The 17,215-nt window shown below is 35.2% G+C and overlaps 1 protein-coding gene and 1 long non-coding RNA gene across 2 annotated transcripts in view; one reads left to right on the top strand and one right to left on the bottom strand.

The window, feature by feature from the left end:
• The window catches only part of LOC129922361 (uncharacterized), a 28,245-nt gene that overhangs the window by 6,123 nt on the left and 4,907 nt on the right, over window positions 1–17,215 (bottom strand). The window lies entirely within an intron of this gene.
• On the top strand, window positions 5,464–16,839 carry LOC106076232 (C-factor-like). Its single transcript, XM_056008190.1, has 4 exons — window positions 5,464–5,838; window positions 11,951–12,089; window positions 15,962–16,133; window positions 16,519–16,839. The coding sequence occupies exons 1-4, from the start codon at window positions 5,611–5,613 to the stop codon at window positions 16,751–16,753; spliced, it is 774 nt and encodes a 257-aa protein (XP_055864165.1). The 5' UTR covers window positions 5,464–5,610; the 3' UTR covers window positions 16,754–16,839.

The raw sequence follows: 17,215 nt of genomic DNA, 5'->3' as shown, positions 1-17,215 counted from the left end.
GTAAAAAAAAAAAAAAGTTAATTTCCCATATCAAACCCTGCGGTCTATGGGGCAGATGTTCCTGTGACCCTCGGTTGATGCGCGAGACATGTGGCACGCTCAACGACCAACCGCCTTTACTTTTCCCAAACTAAAGTCAGGTATCTATATATATATAATTCTCTTCGTGGCTCAACAGTTAGGACACCTAGAAGTAAAGGAAAGATGACTCTTTTATTTCTGCAAGTCGGACTAGAGTTACTAAAGGGGGGGGGGGGGGGGAAACAAGTAGGCTAATCTACTCTAATCACCAGTCACTAAATAGCAGGGCCGGACTTAACCAATGTGGGGCTCTATACAAAACTGATTTCGCGGGGCCAAGTTAACGTAGGGATACGGATAATAAGTGAAAATTAAGTAGCGGCAAGACGTGGTACTTGTCCCTAGTGACACCTCATTGTTCACAAAATGAGGACATTGTACCTATCTCAAATCAGGTCAGCGTACCCACGCTTAAATGCCAAGAAGACGCCAATTAAAACTTAGTTCAAGACTACAGCAAGGAAACAAAATTAACATAGGTTAAATTACAAAAACAGTTCCTAGTGACACCTCATTGTTCACAACATGAGGACATTGTACCTATCTCAAATAAGGTCAGCGCACTCACGCTTTAATGACAGAAAGACTCCGATTAAAACTTAGTTCTAGGCTACAAAACATAATTAACGTAGGTTAAATTACAAAAACAATTAAAAGGAAAATTAAATGTAAACGGGTCAAGGAGTCAAGGATGGGTATTGAGATGTCACGGTTCTTTATTCTAAAGAAAGATATAAAAGGAGGAGTGTTAGCTTGAGGCGCAGAGAGAGAGAGAGCTAGAAAGTTAGGCTTAGAAGTCGCTAAGTTTTAAAGTAAATATTCACTCATTTTATTGTACATTTTCACTGAATCCTGTATCTGTTTTATATATCTTTGTACATACATTTATTGTTTCAAGTTCAAGTTTTAAATAATTAAAACTCAAGAAAACATATCAGCACTTTGTTACTTCATTGATTATTAAAGTGTTTGAACTATAATCAAGGCACCTCCGAACCCACATATGTCACAAGTTTATAGCATCAAGATCTTCAAGTCAAATAAACATAATAAACACGTGACATAAATTGACACCTCCGACGGCTGTATGTACAACGAATTTATTCATCAACGTGATACTACAGGATCAATACTTTCATCTGGCAACCTTTGACGTTTGTCACGATAACCAACCTGCAACCATCGAAACAACTCTTTGACAGTTGTGTTGCATCAAACTAGAACTACAGACGATAGTTCTACGTCACTACTCAGCCTATCACTACGAAGAAAACTTCACGTTCTATTACATGTCTATTACATGTCTTTATGTCTTTATGACAAGGTCAGTACAACCTTACGTTATTTTACAGGCTTGATCTGTCAACTTAGATAGCCTTGTATATGTACTTACTAGCGACAAGTAATTGTTCTCAAATTGCCTAATCAAGCGGCAACTACTATTTACTATCACTTACAAGTGATCACAATAATCATCTTATAATGACGATTTATAAGGTGAAACATTGAACTATTGTGTATAAAAATAACCCTAGAACATTTTAATTGAAGTATATTCAAGTCTTCTTTTGAGTAGCGACAATCATTTATATTCAACTATCAATTTCACAAGTACAAGACTATTTGCTACTGAATTACCATGGCAGCCAAAATGTTAACACTACAAGATTTTCTTGAGATGGCCAATGAATTAGCTATGCCTAAACCAGAAAGACTACAATGGGCAAAGCAAGAGCTTGAAGAACATGAAAAGAAACTATTAGCACAACGAAAATAAGAGATGGAACATGAACGCCTAATGAAAGAAAAAGAACGCCTTATCAAAGAAAAAGACATACAATTAGCTGAGGCACAAAAAGAAGCAGCGAATGCCCAACAAAAGTCTGCAAGTTTTGACAAATATAAACAAATGTCAAAAATGGCCAATTTCCAAGAATCTAAAGACAATATTGATTCTTATCTGATGCGTTTCGAAGAACTAGCCAAAGCATCAGGTCTACCTGAAGAACAATTCTCTAGAACTCTCATGAGCCTTCTTACAGGTAAAGCCATAGACATTTGCATTCAACTTCCAGGGCACGAACTAGACAACTATAGCAATGTCAAAGAAGCACTCCTGAGACAGTATGGTGCTACACAAGATGCATACAGAAAAAATTTCTATACAGAAAGGCCTCGACAAGAAGATGATCCATTAATATTTGTATCAAACATGACCATGTGGTTTGATAGGTGGATCTCCTTGTCAAAAATAGAAAATTCATACGAAAATCTGAGAGAGCATGTCATCATAGATGCCATCACACATGCACACTCAGAAGATATTCAATCCTTTATCATTGAAAGACAACCAAAAGACATTCAAACTTTGACTCAAATAGTACGACAATACAGGGCAGCATATCCAAACAAATTTATTAAACAGTCTGCAGAAGAAAATTTCATCTGTTATACCAAAGAAACCAGAACACCACGATTCTCGAGACCAGAAAAAATGCCAATATGTACAAACTGTAATTTCAAAGGACATTACGCTTCACAATGTAAAGCCAGAGACATAGAATGCAGTTACTGTCATCTTAAGGGTCACTACGCAAACGAATGTAGAAAGAAACAAAACAACTCAAGTGACAGATCAAAGGAAAACAAGCATCCAGATACCAGCCACAATCTACAAGAAATCAAAACTATGGTAATCAAAACAAATTCTACAACAGAAAACCTAGATCTGACCACACAACAATGACTATATTTACAAAGTCTAAAGGTCTAGAATACTATCCAGGTTTAGTTGGAAACCAGAAAATGGAAGTGATTCGAGACACAGGTTCGATATAGTTTGGTCCATAAATCGCTTTACCAAGTATCTGTTAGGCAAACCATTCAACCTACTTACAGACCATTTTCCTCTCCTATTTCTAAACACTAGAAAACTGGATAACAGCAGATTAACACGATGGAGTTTAATGTTAACAAACTACCAGTTTACTGTAAAAACAATACCAGGGAAGATGAACGTCTTAGCAGAGACCCTGTAAAGATGTACTTAGATTACAGCTACCAGTAACATAACTTGTACATTTTTGTTTTGATTTAAATTTGATTCATACATTACACTAGATTTATATTCTAATTAAAATCATTGTAGATTCTGTTGATGTATGATGTAATGTTGCGTGAGAGTTAGTTCCCTTAGCGGATTAGGAAGTGTGGGGTTAGGGTTAGGGTTAGGGTGTTTTGTAAACCGGCCTTGTTGTTTATCTATTTCTACTTGTATTTATGAGTATATTAACAGATTCTAGATCTAGAATTTCTAGGTCTAGTTAGAATTATATAGACTAGACCAAGATCTAGAATTTCAATTTCTAGATTTAAATCTTGACTTAAAGTTTAGATTTTGATTTTCAAGCCAAATGTCAAGACCTTTACTTTAAAATTTATTGCAATGTTGTAAAATATTTAAACTAATCTACTATTTTTAAATTTAATGTTGCTTTCAGTCTATTGATAGACTATCTAAGCTTTTTTTTAACGTAAATCTTATCTAAATTACATCCAAATTATTCCAAATTTAGATTTTAGATCTAGTAGATATAGATCTGAAGAGTGCTAAATTAGAAGTTTAGATTAGGTTAATCGACATCCTTTTTCTAGTTCCGTTTAAATGAAAATGCAAAATGCCAATAGCTCTGTTGGTAACTGTGCTGGGACATCGAGCAGACGTTGCTAAGTACAAGCTCGATACCTGTTTTTCTATATATTTTTTTCAATTACAAACAATGCCAAAAGATTATAAAAAATCGCTCGTCTGACATATTGTACATAGTTGTCATGCCGAAATTTGTACTAGATCTATATCTCTTTATCAATAATAGGCAATTAGTTTGTTATTACGTTAACAGCAATGCCTGGTCGTGCGGTTAGCATCTAGAATCTAGACTGATTATCTCGACTGTCCCGGGCTCATCGCTGTTTGCTGCCATGCACCGTCGTCTAGCGGGAGGTTTGGACAACAAAGTAGATTATCTTTAACTTTGAAGGAACATCCAAAACATGTAAAATATTTTACTGAAAAAAAAAAAAACTTTTTTACAACGCCAAATAAGTTTTTAAAACATTATTACTTTTAACAATCGAAGCGAAATCACGCCTTGAATATTCATTGCAAATAGGCGAATCCGATATGGATCTGACGGGGGCCGCCTCTTACGAGCCTTGCGTGTAGCGAAGTCACACAATATATAATAAAAATTCTATTTCCTGCATCAATCACGCTCAATAGCAAAAATTAAGAAATATTTTAATCTATCTACGACAATTGTTGACCTCAAGTAATTCTTCATTAGTTTGAAGCGCGAGAAGCTTCTTTCACCAAATTTCACATTATTGTATAATGCCTTTTTTTGGGCTTAGGATTGGCGTTTTCCATATTGAGTTTTCAAAAGATTTTAATAATTTCCGGAGATTTCCAGAACTGTTTCGTATATTTCGCAATTTCATGAGATTTCTAGGAGCTCCTTGTAAACCAGGAGGCCGCGGGAAATCTGTTATAAGTTATAAAATGGTTTAATTTAATAATTTACATTTAGCGCGGGTGCTATGAAAGTGTGGGACCCATTGCGGTCGCATATGTTGCAGTGGCCTAAGGCCGGCCCTGCAAAATCACGCGTATGCTACGCCGTGGGTCGACTAATAATGAATAATGTTTCGCGCCAAAACGGCTGCGCCAAGACGTCCTGCTTCAGACTTTCAAAGTCTCTTACGAGCTGGTGCTCATGGATTCTAGACATATTGGTTCCTCTTATTCTGAATCAGCATCTGAGAACTGTAATTTGTGTACGATTATCTCCGTACAATATCAAACATGTATCGAATTCGCTGATTTGTTAGCACATCTTAAAAAAAAATGACTTTTAAAAAAAGTTAGTTAAATAATGATATGCCATCAGTTTAGCTACCGTATAATCTACACATCTTGACGCGCAGAACTGCGATGGAGTGCCTCATAGATACCTTAGCCTGTGAAAAAAAATAATTAAGACATCTACATTGACGATTAAGAACAGATTGCTTGTGTGTGTGTGCGTATGCTATGACGGTGTTTAAGATTTGTTTGGTAAAGTATTGCATTATCAGGTGTTTGTGTGTGTGTGTGTGTGCTTTTAGATTATCGAGACAGCATTAATGTGTGCGTATATGACTGAGTTTTTGCACTTTATATCACAAAATCACTTCTATATTTATATGTGTTTATATGTTGATAATGATTGTAACTGTGTGTGAGTGAATTGTAACTCATGTGTGTTTAGTGAAAATGGGGGGGGGGGGGGGTAGGGGGTTTAACTGTGGATGTAAGAGAGAGAGAGAGAGAGGCTTATCAAAGTAATGAAGATTTCTGTTTTCTCACCCAGTCACTGTTGAATGTTTTACATTGTTGGCAGTAACTTGGTACACAAAATTCGCTTAGTCATTCGACTTTAAAACTTTCATAAAAGTGAACAGCGCGTTTCGATCACTTTAAATTTTCAAATGTCTCTTTCGGCCAAAACGGTTTTGGTGACAGGGGCGTCTCGAGGTCTTGGTCTCGAGTTCGTCAGGCAACTGTTAGCGCTGCCCAAGCCTCCAGAGGTTTTGATAGCTGCATGTCGAGATCCTGAGAAAGCTGAAGACTTACAGAGCCTCGCCAAGTCCAACAGAGCTGTGAGAGTGGTCAAGTTGGACGTGGAGAAAGATGAGGACATCGAGAAAGCTGTGAAGGTAAAAGAGTTTCATTTTCAAGGAAATATTAGGAATTATGCCAAATCATTAATAATATGTCATCTGTAAGCCTCATTTCCAGAACGAGGTTGAAGATCTATTTAAGCAGATGACAAAAATGGTCACGCACTATACTTCAATTTGACGACATGCAACTTTTTCATGTTTTTAAGTATTTTTAAAAATTTTGTATTGTAAAAAAAAAAAGAAATTTACAATTCCTAGAACAAATTACTCTTGAGCTGCGTCTGCAAAGGGCTGCTGAGACAAACGTTAAACTATGGAAAACAAGCTTAGTTTTTTTAATATGCATGAAAAAACACAATTTATAGTTTATAATATAGTTATATCATTAGCGGATTCAGAACTTTGGAGTGGGGGGGGGGGGATGATTTTTTTCTAACCCATAACCGTAACACCCGGTAAGCCCTGACCCTCTAACCCTAAGCATAAATGAGCGCACAGTATATAATATATATATATATGTATAACAAAGCAGTGTTTCTTAACCTTCGGTGAAAAAACGAAACACACACACACAAACAGCTATGTTGATGCCTTTTTCTTTTCAGCTAGGGGGTCTATTGGAGCGCTGTAAGCGGAGCCCCGACTAAAAGCGTTTTCTTGCATTCTTCACTGCAGAAACGCATTCTCCTGAAATCTACAGCTCAATATTCCTCCTATTTAAAAAAAAAGACCTCTTGAAAAATGTTTTACTTGAAAAATTTTCTAATATGAATTTACAGGCCCTTACTACATTGCAAATACAACCGATTTTTTCCTTAAAAAGGTATTATACACCACATCTTCAGATTAAGGCTTTGATGATCGACACTGAAAAAAAAAGTACTCGAAAATAATATTAAAAAGAAAGCACATTTGTAAGGGATACATTTCGTTCAGTAGGCATGTTTGTAATTTTGTTTTGTTACAGAAGTATAATTCAAAGCTCTAAACAAAAAAGTAAAAGTGGGAGGAGAAATTAAGTGGACCAATTAGATTCTAATTTATTTATTTTTTTTGCATTTTTAGGATTCAAGTATAAATTGTAAGTTATGAACCTAAATTTATTCATACGGTGACCGGTCATTTCATCCCCTGGTCACTTCATCCCCAGTCACTTCATCCCCTGGTCATTTCATCCCCCGGTCATTTCATCCCCCGGTCATATCATCCGCAATTAAATACTTTTCTTTTTTTCATTGTTTAAGCCCTCATTTCATCTAATATATAAATATGATTATGTAGAAAGCTTTTTAATATTTTTGACTTGTTACTAATGCGTTTATAGTGTTTCCTCTTTCACTTTGCATTCTTGATGAGAAATCTTATAGTATATTGTAAATCTGGGTGTGTACTTAGCTATTGGATGTGGGGAATGTAATATTATAATATTATCCTGCGCATGACGTAATGATCAAAAGCCAAGGTTTGGTGGAAGTAGTGAAAATCATTTGAGAAATAGAAGAGCGATTAGAAAAATTATGACCGTGCCGCTGATAACTTATCATCAAAGGCCAAGGTGTGGTGAAAGTACGACCATGTTTCACTTTATTTTATTTTTCAATCGCTCTTTCTTGGAATTGGGCTCGTCATTTTTAGACTTTATTATTTTTTTCTAATAAAGGCTGACTTCACCCATATCAGCATAACACTTTTTTACATTACCTCTATATTTATACATGTTATATTTTTGTAATTTATAATGGCATTTAATTTTAAATTTATTCTTATCTAATTTTGACATTTAAATAAAAAATGAATATATTAAATATTGCTCATTTCATGATTTTTACATTTACTATTTGTTAGATAAAATGATCAGATGACGAAAATAACAAGGAATGAAATGACCGTGGGATGAAATGACCGGGGGATGAAGTGACCGGGGATGAAGTGACCGGGGGATGCAATGACCGGGAACCTATTTATACAATAGTAAAATATCAGTATGATTAAAAGTTGGAAAAAGGTGACTAGGAAAATGATATTTGTGTTCAGAACTCATCTCAATTGTTACTCTTGTAATAACAAAATTCTTATGAATTCTAAATTTTCTAAACAAAGTATTTCTTAAGATAAAATAACTATGATAAATTTGTGTGCAATTACATAAACTCTTTCGCCATATTAGACTATTATAGACAATAAACTAAATTTTACTGCTAATACTGATTATATCAGCAAAAAATGGCAGCAAAGATTACGATTACTAAGAAAACTGTCCTCGTTTAATGTTAGCGAAAAGGCCTTGGCTATGTTTTATCACGCTCACATCTGCAATATTTTAAGTTTCAATATCACTGCCTGGTATGGCAATCTGAGCATTAAAAATAGAAATAAACTTTATAGAATCCTAAACGCTGCTGGTAAAAAAATCATTGGCAAAAAACAAAACCCATTTGGTCAGTTGTTTGAGACAAACATCTATAAAAAAGCTAACAAGATCCTCGAAATAAAGAATCACCCTTTGTGTAAGGATTTTGTGATTTTACCATCACAAAAGAGATACAAGACACCGATAGCACAGACAAACAGACACAAACACTCTTTTGTTCCCCTGGCAATCAAATCATTAAATAAGAACAATCTGGTATAAACTTTGTCACATGTAAATTATGAGTGAGTCTGGTGTGAATGTACACTTTGGTTTCTTATAGTTATAATGTTTTTTGTTTGGTGTAATGCACAAATTGTAAGACAAATTTCCATACGGACAATAAAGATTATTATTATTATGTTAGAAATGAACGAGTAGTCATTCTCTGGCGCTGCCAGGGTCGAGTTTCGCTAAAGAGAAACAAAATTCATCGTAGTCCCTTTAACAGTTTCCACTGAGGAATTTTCTGGTGATGTGGCAGGTCTGCAGCAGTACCGCCCTCTGACAGGCAACGAAGATGTTCCTAGGAATGTTAAGGGCCTTGAAGGTGTCTGTGAGGTCAGTTGTTGTTATCCCCTCGGTTGATATAACAATGGGGTATATTGTTATTTTGGACAATTTCCATAGACGCTTAATCTCCAAGCCTAGGTTCCCATATTTTCTTTGTTTTTCTATCTCAGTTTTTCTTAAATTATGAGACAGTGGTACGGCGATATCGATAATGATAGCGGTTTTTTCTTTTTTATCGATGAACAGCAGATCCGGGCGATTGAAATCTACCGTTTTGTCGGTCAGAATAGGCCTATCCCAGTACAGCAGATATTCAGTAGACTCGAGAACCTCTTGCGGAGAGTATTTATAATAAGGGGGAGTGTCCTTATCGATCAATTTGTACGTCAAAGCCAGGTGTTGGTGTATTAACTTTGCAACTTGGTTATGGCGACCTAGGTAGGCTGATTCTGATAGGGCTGGACATCCTGCCATAATGTGTTCAATCGACTCGCCCACATTTCCACATTTTCGGCATTTGTCGACAACATTGAGTTTCAGGATATGCTTCTCGTAATTTTTTGTCCTGATTACTCTGTCCTGTATTGCTGTAACAAAGCCTTCTGTTTCAGGGTAGAGATGACCTGCTTTGAGCCATGTTAAGGAAGCAGCCTTGTCGATGTTGTCCCCATGTAATTATTATTATTATTATTATTATGTTCTAAAACGTCATGTCTTCCCTGGAAAGGGGGAAAGGAGGGTAGAGTGAAAACGTTAACCCTCGCTCCTTTTTATAATTTCTTTTAGGAGGGCAGTAGAAACAATAGCCCCCACCCCACCTCACCGAATAGACTAAGATACCAGAAATGTAACGACATAATATATAAATTATATAGTAATTCAACTAATTTTGTTCCCAAACCATGATTTCTAAATAAAAGTAGGACCGCTTCCCCCCCCCCACACACACACTTAAAGGGCTTAGGTGGTAAGGGCATTAGATGTATTCGCTTCCCCCATCCCACCCAATCGGCCAACAGGAGAACAACATAATATAAAGATCGGTTAAAATATCAATTACAAGTTTTAAATATATAGATATTTGATTCTGCTAACAAGCTATGATTGGAACGCCCCCCAAGTTAATGGTTGGGGGGGGTGATTGATGCCATCGCCACCTCTCCACCCCACCAAATCGGCCAACATACTAGAGGGGCGAAATAATCTAAAAATAGTTGAAATATACATAATTAGTATATATTATTAGCATAACTAATAAATTCGTATACAAATTGTGTGATTCCTTTAATAAAATTCGTCCGACCTCCTCCTTCGGAGGGGTCGGCCGAGGGGGGGGGGGGCGAGCGAACGCCCCTACCGCCCCCCCCCCCCCCATCCGGATCCGCGAGTGACTGGTTTGTACTTAATACATTCCGTTGTTAAGACTGGGGGTTTGAAGTTCCAATTGACCCAGATACCAAATATTTGTTGGGGTGTGAAGAAAGTTTGTGGATGAATAAGTACAATCATGTATTTACCATTGAAACGCTACTATGACTTATCAGGACTTACGAGGTCTTAAAGGTCACGACGTTATGCACCAGTAGTTGCACCTACAACACCATAAGAGTAGCTTTATTTTACTTGAATATAGATTCGCCAGATTAGTAACTCGCTAAAATAAAAGCTTCGGCGCTTGAAGGGCCCTGTCTAATTCCCCCTTGATCTCCCATCAGGGCCGCTGCTTGGGTTGTAGCCGCTTGCGTGCGATAAGAAAAAAAAATGCCTCCCCTTGTTTCTATTTCTTAAAATAAAAATATAACTGTTTCAGTTGTTTTTTTTCTTTAAGTTTCTGCTAAATGTGTGCACATATGGTATGTAAAGGTGCATGGGTATTCAACTTACTGTTAATAATTTATTTAGTTATTCCAAAAATAGGTTTTCAAAGTATACATTTCTAATAAAAACACACATTTTCAATATAAGTTCTTAAAAGAAAAAAGACAACTATTAAGTAAATAATTACTCTTAAGTATATCAAAGAATTCAAAACACTTCTTCCTTGATTTCAATGCTAGCGCCGATAGTCTTTCTTGTGACATTTTTAAGCTTGGGTAACTTTAAATAGTTTTATTCAGCTGCCAGCCATTGACACTGGTTGAGTTACAAACATTGCCAGTACTAAGTCGACTAAGTTGGGGATCATTGTCACAGATACATACCCGCACTTCATGTTTCCAATACAGTTCTATTAGTCTTCCGTAGCATTAGTTCATTTTAACTGTACAATTTGAATATTCGTCGGCGCAACTTTGTTATTCATTATTTAAACGCTACCTATTTTGTATAAAATTCCAAAAATGCCCAAAAGTTATTTATTCTTGTATCAAGTATAGGATAGAAAAAGATTTTAAGAAAATATATTTAGGGTCATTAATATAAATAGTATAATTACAATAAGGTATTGTCTTTGATTCATTTTCCTTTTATGGTCTTCAGAAAAGACTTTTCTAGATAATTACTATGTTCTCGACCCTTCTTTGGAACATTCTTTAAAATATATTTTACATGTTGATCCGCACTTGTGTTACAGACACAATTAAAGGTTGTCCAGATGTTTCTTGACCAACAACCGTTCAACTTGACTTGGCCCAAAACGCTAAATAAATTAATTAAAGGTTGTCCAGAAGTTTCTTGACCAACAACCGTTCAACTTGACTTGGCCCAAAACGCTAAATAGCTTCGATGTGCAGTAGAGCATGACACACTCTTAGTATTTGCATGTTCGCATCATTTTTAAAATCGACGATTAAGAAAATGGGTTCATTGAATGGAGGTATTGTCTTTTGATAAGAAGAGTCTTATTTTCGGATAACAGATATTATTATCAACTGTGAAATGAGGAGGTGAATAAAATCGCAATTCACCTTCACCTATCTCTTAGTCTTATCTTCCCACCATTATCTCTGTCTTTTGATTTAAGTAGAATATCTTTCAGGGACTTGCAATTTGATGTAGTCTTCCATCGCTTTCTCTGTCTGCCTCTTTTTTATTCTTTCTACTTTTCTCAGAAAGAAGGTCTTTGCGAGCCCTAGGGGCGTGTGATGTGGCCATAAAGTTTTAGTTTTGGTGTTTTTTGGCACAAATTCACAAATAACAAGACCTTAAACTCAATTTCAACTATTTTAAAAATGTTTGTTTTTGATATAATAATTACAATTAACTTTCATTTATTTAATGCAGGTAATATCAGGTTATGTTGGTGAGAAAGGCTTAAACCTACTCATCAATAATGCTGCTATTTTATCCAGGCAAATACAAGGAGTTCTAACAGACGTGACGAGAACAATCCTGCAGGAACATTTTAACGTCAATGTCAGCAGTAAGTTTGGAATTATTCTCTCTCTCACACACACACACACGCGCGCAATTAGTTACATGGCAAAATATGTTTTACTAGTCAGTGTGACCCTTTAGAATACTGAACATCAGTTTCATCAGTCGTAGTGTAGTGCAAGATATATTTGTGCCTGGAATCAACTTGGGAACTAGAGACCTCCACCCACACAACACTTTAATTAAACCAATTGTTAATAGCTAGGCTGCTAGATGATCAAAGACTCAACAAACACTTTGAGTGATCAACTAAAACGATGGGTACTTTAATAGTTAACACTTGCATTTCAGGCTGCCGCCATCTTGCATGGAGATCATAACAAAACATAAAAGTCAAGGGGGACTACTCCAACAAATAAGCATCATTTTAAGCATTAGACTTAATGTTCTTAACTAACACCAATAATCAAATCATGACTTTCCAATGCGAATGACACGTAATGTTTATGTATAGAGGCTGGAGATGTGGCGCCCTAAATGTAACTATAAAAGAAGAAAGAAAAAAATGAAAGGTAGTCCCGAAAAAAGAAAAAAAAAAGCCCACCAAAAAGAGGCATAAAACCCAAATGTGATAATGGAAAGCTCACATTCTAAGGGTTCAAAAAGAAGAGCTCATCTCGTTGTATTATCTCAAATGACTCAAAGTAATGGACATCATTTTAAATTAACCCTTTCAAAGGCATTTAAAATAATCTCGTAGGACAGTGTTTCCCAGGGGTACGGGATGTTGCACCTCATTTACTATGCATTTTTTTAAATACCCAGTTATCATGTTCTGTTAATAAATTTAAGTGTGGTTGGGGGGGAGGGGGGGGAGGAAGTTACTCAGTATTACAAAAATTATAAAAGGGGTACACATATGTCAAAAGTTTTGGAAACACTGTCATAGGAAAACATAAAAAGATTTCGTTTGACTCATTTCATTTCGATGAAATCCAATATCCGACAATAAAACGTAATATGTATGTTATATACAATATCCCAATAAATTATCACTATCCAAAATAACATAAGAAGGAATGCCTCTGTCAATAATTTGTCAATTCTTAGAAAGAAAAAAATGTGATTCAGACCTTATAATGAGGGCCGCTCTGTTAAAAAAAAATCTTTGAGTGTTACGTTGTGTATACATGTGAGATTACTTATTTTTTGTTGTGCTACTTCATTTTTCACTGATTTTGAGTACACGTTAATTTGATTTTTCTCGTATAAACAATTTTACCATGATTTATCATAAAAAAGAGGAAAGGCAACTTTGTCATTGAAACTTAGAAAGGGAGGTAAGAGATATTACATCTACCTCTTAATAAAAGCGAAATTCTATATTTTAGTTTGTTACTTTAAATTAAATTGAAAATATCTTATTATATTGTTAGTATTAATATTTTGCAATTTATATTAAATTTAGTTTTATTAAATGTAAATGCTATAATACTTTCCAAATGTAATTTCAATGATTAATACATTTATTTATATACCTATACCACAATTATTAAATATCATTTGAAATAATTTTCACTGTATATATCTTAAGATCAACGATCCAGAGTATTATCTATACAGGATTGTGCAGATGTAGGTACATAATGAATAACATGTACAATTCGCACAAATTCAAGAAGCACAATTAAACTACTGAGCAGAGAGTCAAAACGATGTATTTAATTTACAAATAAGTCATTAGATATCAAACTGCTATCAAATTGATAGTTTAGATAATTTGTCCTTGTTTTAATTTTCTCTTTGTTTAAGCTATGTATTTCGTTTTTTAAATCGTTTGTACTTAAAGTAGTAATATATCATGTATAGTGCAACTTATAACGATAAAATGCTTTGGCAACCTTTATGTACCTACTCTCATTTCCATGTATGATCACGTTGTACTTAATTTATTTTAAATTGTAACTATTTAAATGGTATCTTTTTTTTTTACTAATAAATAAATATTGACATTGGAAGCAAGTTTAATCTGTAACAAAAGAAGTTGATTCTCATACACTATAATCTAATGACGTTTTTAAGGGAGACGCATCTCAAATCCAATACTGCAGAACATAATGCTGAAGATTCAAAGAAAAGAAATATGACATCTGTGTATTGACATTTCTGTGGCATTTTACGTCTCGAGAGACGATCTTTTCCATTCAGTATTGTCCTATATATTATAGATTCCATGCAGATTGAAGCCTTTATCTGAATAGTAATAAAAGTAAACTTTTAAGTTTTGTATATCTACATTTTACTATTCTTTGCCTAATCCATAAATTATTATAACTTCACACTTTGACAAGAACGCCCATGTCTGTCTATGGTGTCGCCCTTTAAAATTATAATAATGACGTTTTCATAGAGGGAAAAGCTGGCTAGATGGAAAAGAAGAATTTATATTTATAATCAACCTTTATAATCAACAGTCTTAAATAAATACAATTAAAAAAAACAACATATTGATAATAAATACAATAAAAAAAAAACAACATATTGATAAGCCTAAGTAGAAGTGAACGCTAATGTCTACATTGACACTGTCCATGGCTGCTGCGAATGTTGTTTATTAAATTGGTCCTCTATTAGATAAAACGCTCAATTTATTTACGATACTGTGTTAATCGTTAGATATTTGGCTATAAAGTGACTCTGCGGCACACGGTTTTTAAAAGAAGTAATAACAGGTTTTTGTTGTGTTAGTTAGTTGTTTTTTTTTTTGCCACCTTACCTTCACAGCATTTTTATCAACGGCTCTCCCTAGTGTTGTTAGTGTCATATAGTTGTAATTGTCAAGAGTTGAGTCATAGACTCAAGAAACTCTAGGCCAACAAAATCTGCCTTCCGATGGCCTGTAAGAATAGTTGTTCAGTCTGGGAGGGATCCAGGTAGATGTCAGTATATCACATTTCTATCTCCAGTGGTTCAAATTCCGGCTCTTGGGACTAGATGCGAGGTCGTAGGCCGAACACACCGGTAACTTCACATCATTTTTCTTTAATGTACTACCGTGGCTGTGCAGTTATCTACAATAAAACTGTTCCTAGAGGAACTACGTATGGATAGTTGTTGGGGCTCTCTATAACATCCTAGACCAATGTAATAAACAAAGTTCTTAAGAATCCCAACGGGAGTCTTGTTTTGCTACCCTATTGCCTAAGCGTCTCCTCTAACGACCGTTTCCATCAGAGCTGGGTAGCGTAGCTCTGGGCGAGTGTCGTACCGGTATAAGACTTTGACGAAGTGGAAACATATCAATTTCCGACACTTAAATCACATGCACCGAGAAAAAAATAATTTGTTTGGCCACATAGAATTGATCGTCTGAAGCTTCATCGTATACAATGTGCAGACGTTTCGAGTGGCCAGATATGAACCGTATTCTGTGGTTTGGGAATCACTGCTTCAAAAGTTTGAAGTGTAAACTTAGCCACATTTCTTGTGACGTTTGTGCACACCTGTTCCAAGATAGAAGGACATATATTTGACACCTAACATGGTGAAATAGTAATGAGCAAAATAAAGGATTCCTTCAAAACACGGCAAAATAATTACGGAGAGAAAGAGTTAACTAGATTGTATCTTTAGATTTGTATTTTTTTTTATTATGCATTTATGTAGCCTTTTTAATTAAGGGTCCGTGGGCACATTTTGACTATATATATATATTATATAGGGGTTCCCGGGTCCAAAAGGTTTGAGAACCACTGGTCTACATTAATATTGCCTTGAATTACTTTCGATATCTTTAGTGTGTAGTGAGATGGATTGTCTTCAGCATGAAACTAATCCAACGATTATCTTTGCATTCACATTTTTTATACGGTACTGAGCTTCATGTTTATTTCTATATTTTGTTAAAATAATTCCTAGGCCCAGTCATATTGACCCAGAAGTTCCTACCTCTTCTACGGAAAGCTGCATCGCTTTCTGGCACCAAAGAACTGAGCACAAGCAAAGCTGCTGTGGTTATGATCTCCTCTATTATTAGTTCTCAAGGTTCTCAGGATACGATCCCCCCTGAACACAGTTTTATGCATTACAAGTAGGTAGAGTTATGCATGAACGTTCGTTTTTACTTAATTTTTGAAGAATCTGTTAAATTATACACTTTTTTTTTCTTTTTCAAACGGCATGCCTAATGCAATATTTTTTGACGACCTCGAAGGTGGACGGCGCTATAAAGATCAACTCAGTCTGAAAGTGTCACTTTACTGACCTAAGAGAGGAAAAAAATTAACGTCACGGGAAGGCTTGAAATTTTAGCTTATAACTTGAAACGCTCTAGCCATAAGAAAATTTTTCTCTAAAAAAAATATTTACATTGTAAGCTTAGTTTTAAAGTATTGAACTTTCATAAATATTGACTGTTAACAATGTCCAAGTAGTTTCATCTCGTTTCTCTCTTTCTCTTTTTTTCTTTTCTATAGGCTATCTAAAACTGCATTAAACATGGCGACCATTCTCGCTGCGAGAGAGTTGAGGTCTGATGGCATCCTTGTTACTGCTCTGCACCCTGGCTGGGTGAAGACAGACATGGGCACAAGCGCGGCCCCTTTGACTGCAGAAGAGAGCATCAAAGATTGTCTTCAAGCGATCGCTAAAGCCGGGGAGGAGAGTAACGGAAAACTGATCGATTTCAAAGGAAACATTTTGCCCTATTAAATATTTCATTGATTCCTCTCATACTGGGTGTATTTTTTAAGATGGTTATATCGCATAAATAAAAACTTTTAAAACTCAAATGTAAATATATGTATCGTTGATGACTTTCGTTTAGTTTTTACAAAATTTAACAATATATATATATATATATTATTTACTTAAAGACAAAAAAATGGAGAAAAAAAAATTATCATTTGTCCCATAATCGAAATGTCTTTGTCAAAGTGAATAATAACTACAACCAGGGCCGGATTTAAGGGAGGGCAGGCAGGGCTGCAGCACCGTCGACTCCAAAAGAAAAGAGCCTCAAAAAAAGATATCAAGCTAAAAAAAAAACTTAAAAAAAAACAAACAAACAACAAAGCTCATATTCTATTTCTAAGTTATGGTTTAGTGTTTTATGTAGCCACTTTACTTTGTATTCTTCTGTGCTGAAGTGTCTCTAAGTTTAGTAAATTTACT

Source organism: Biomphalaria glabrata, chromosome 13, assembly GCF_947242115.1.
Source record: "Biomphalaria glabrata chromosome 13, xgBioGlab47.1, whole genome shotgun sequence".
In the NCBI taxonomy this organism is placed as follows: domain Eukaryota; kingdom Metazoa; phylum Mollusca; class Gastropoda; family Planorbidae; genus Biomphalaria; species Biomphalaria glabrata.
The sequence above is the reverse complement of the archived record's forward strand: the minus strand, read 5'-3'. Positions and strand labels throughout refer to the sequence as shown.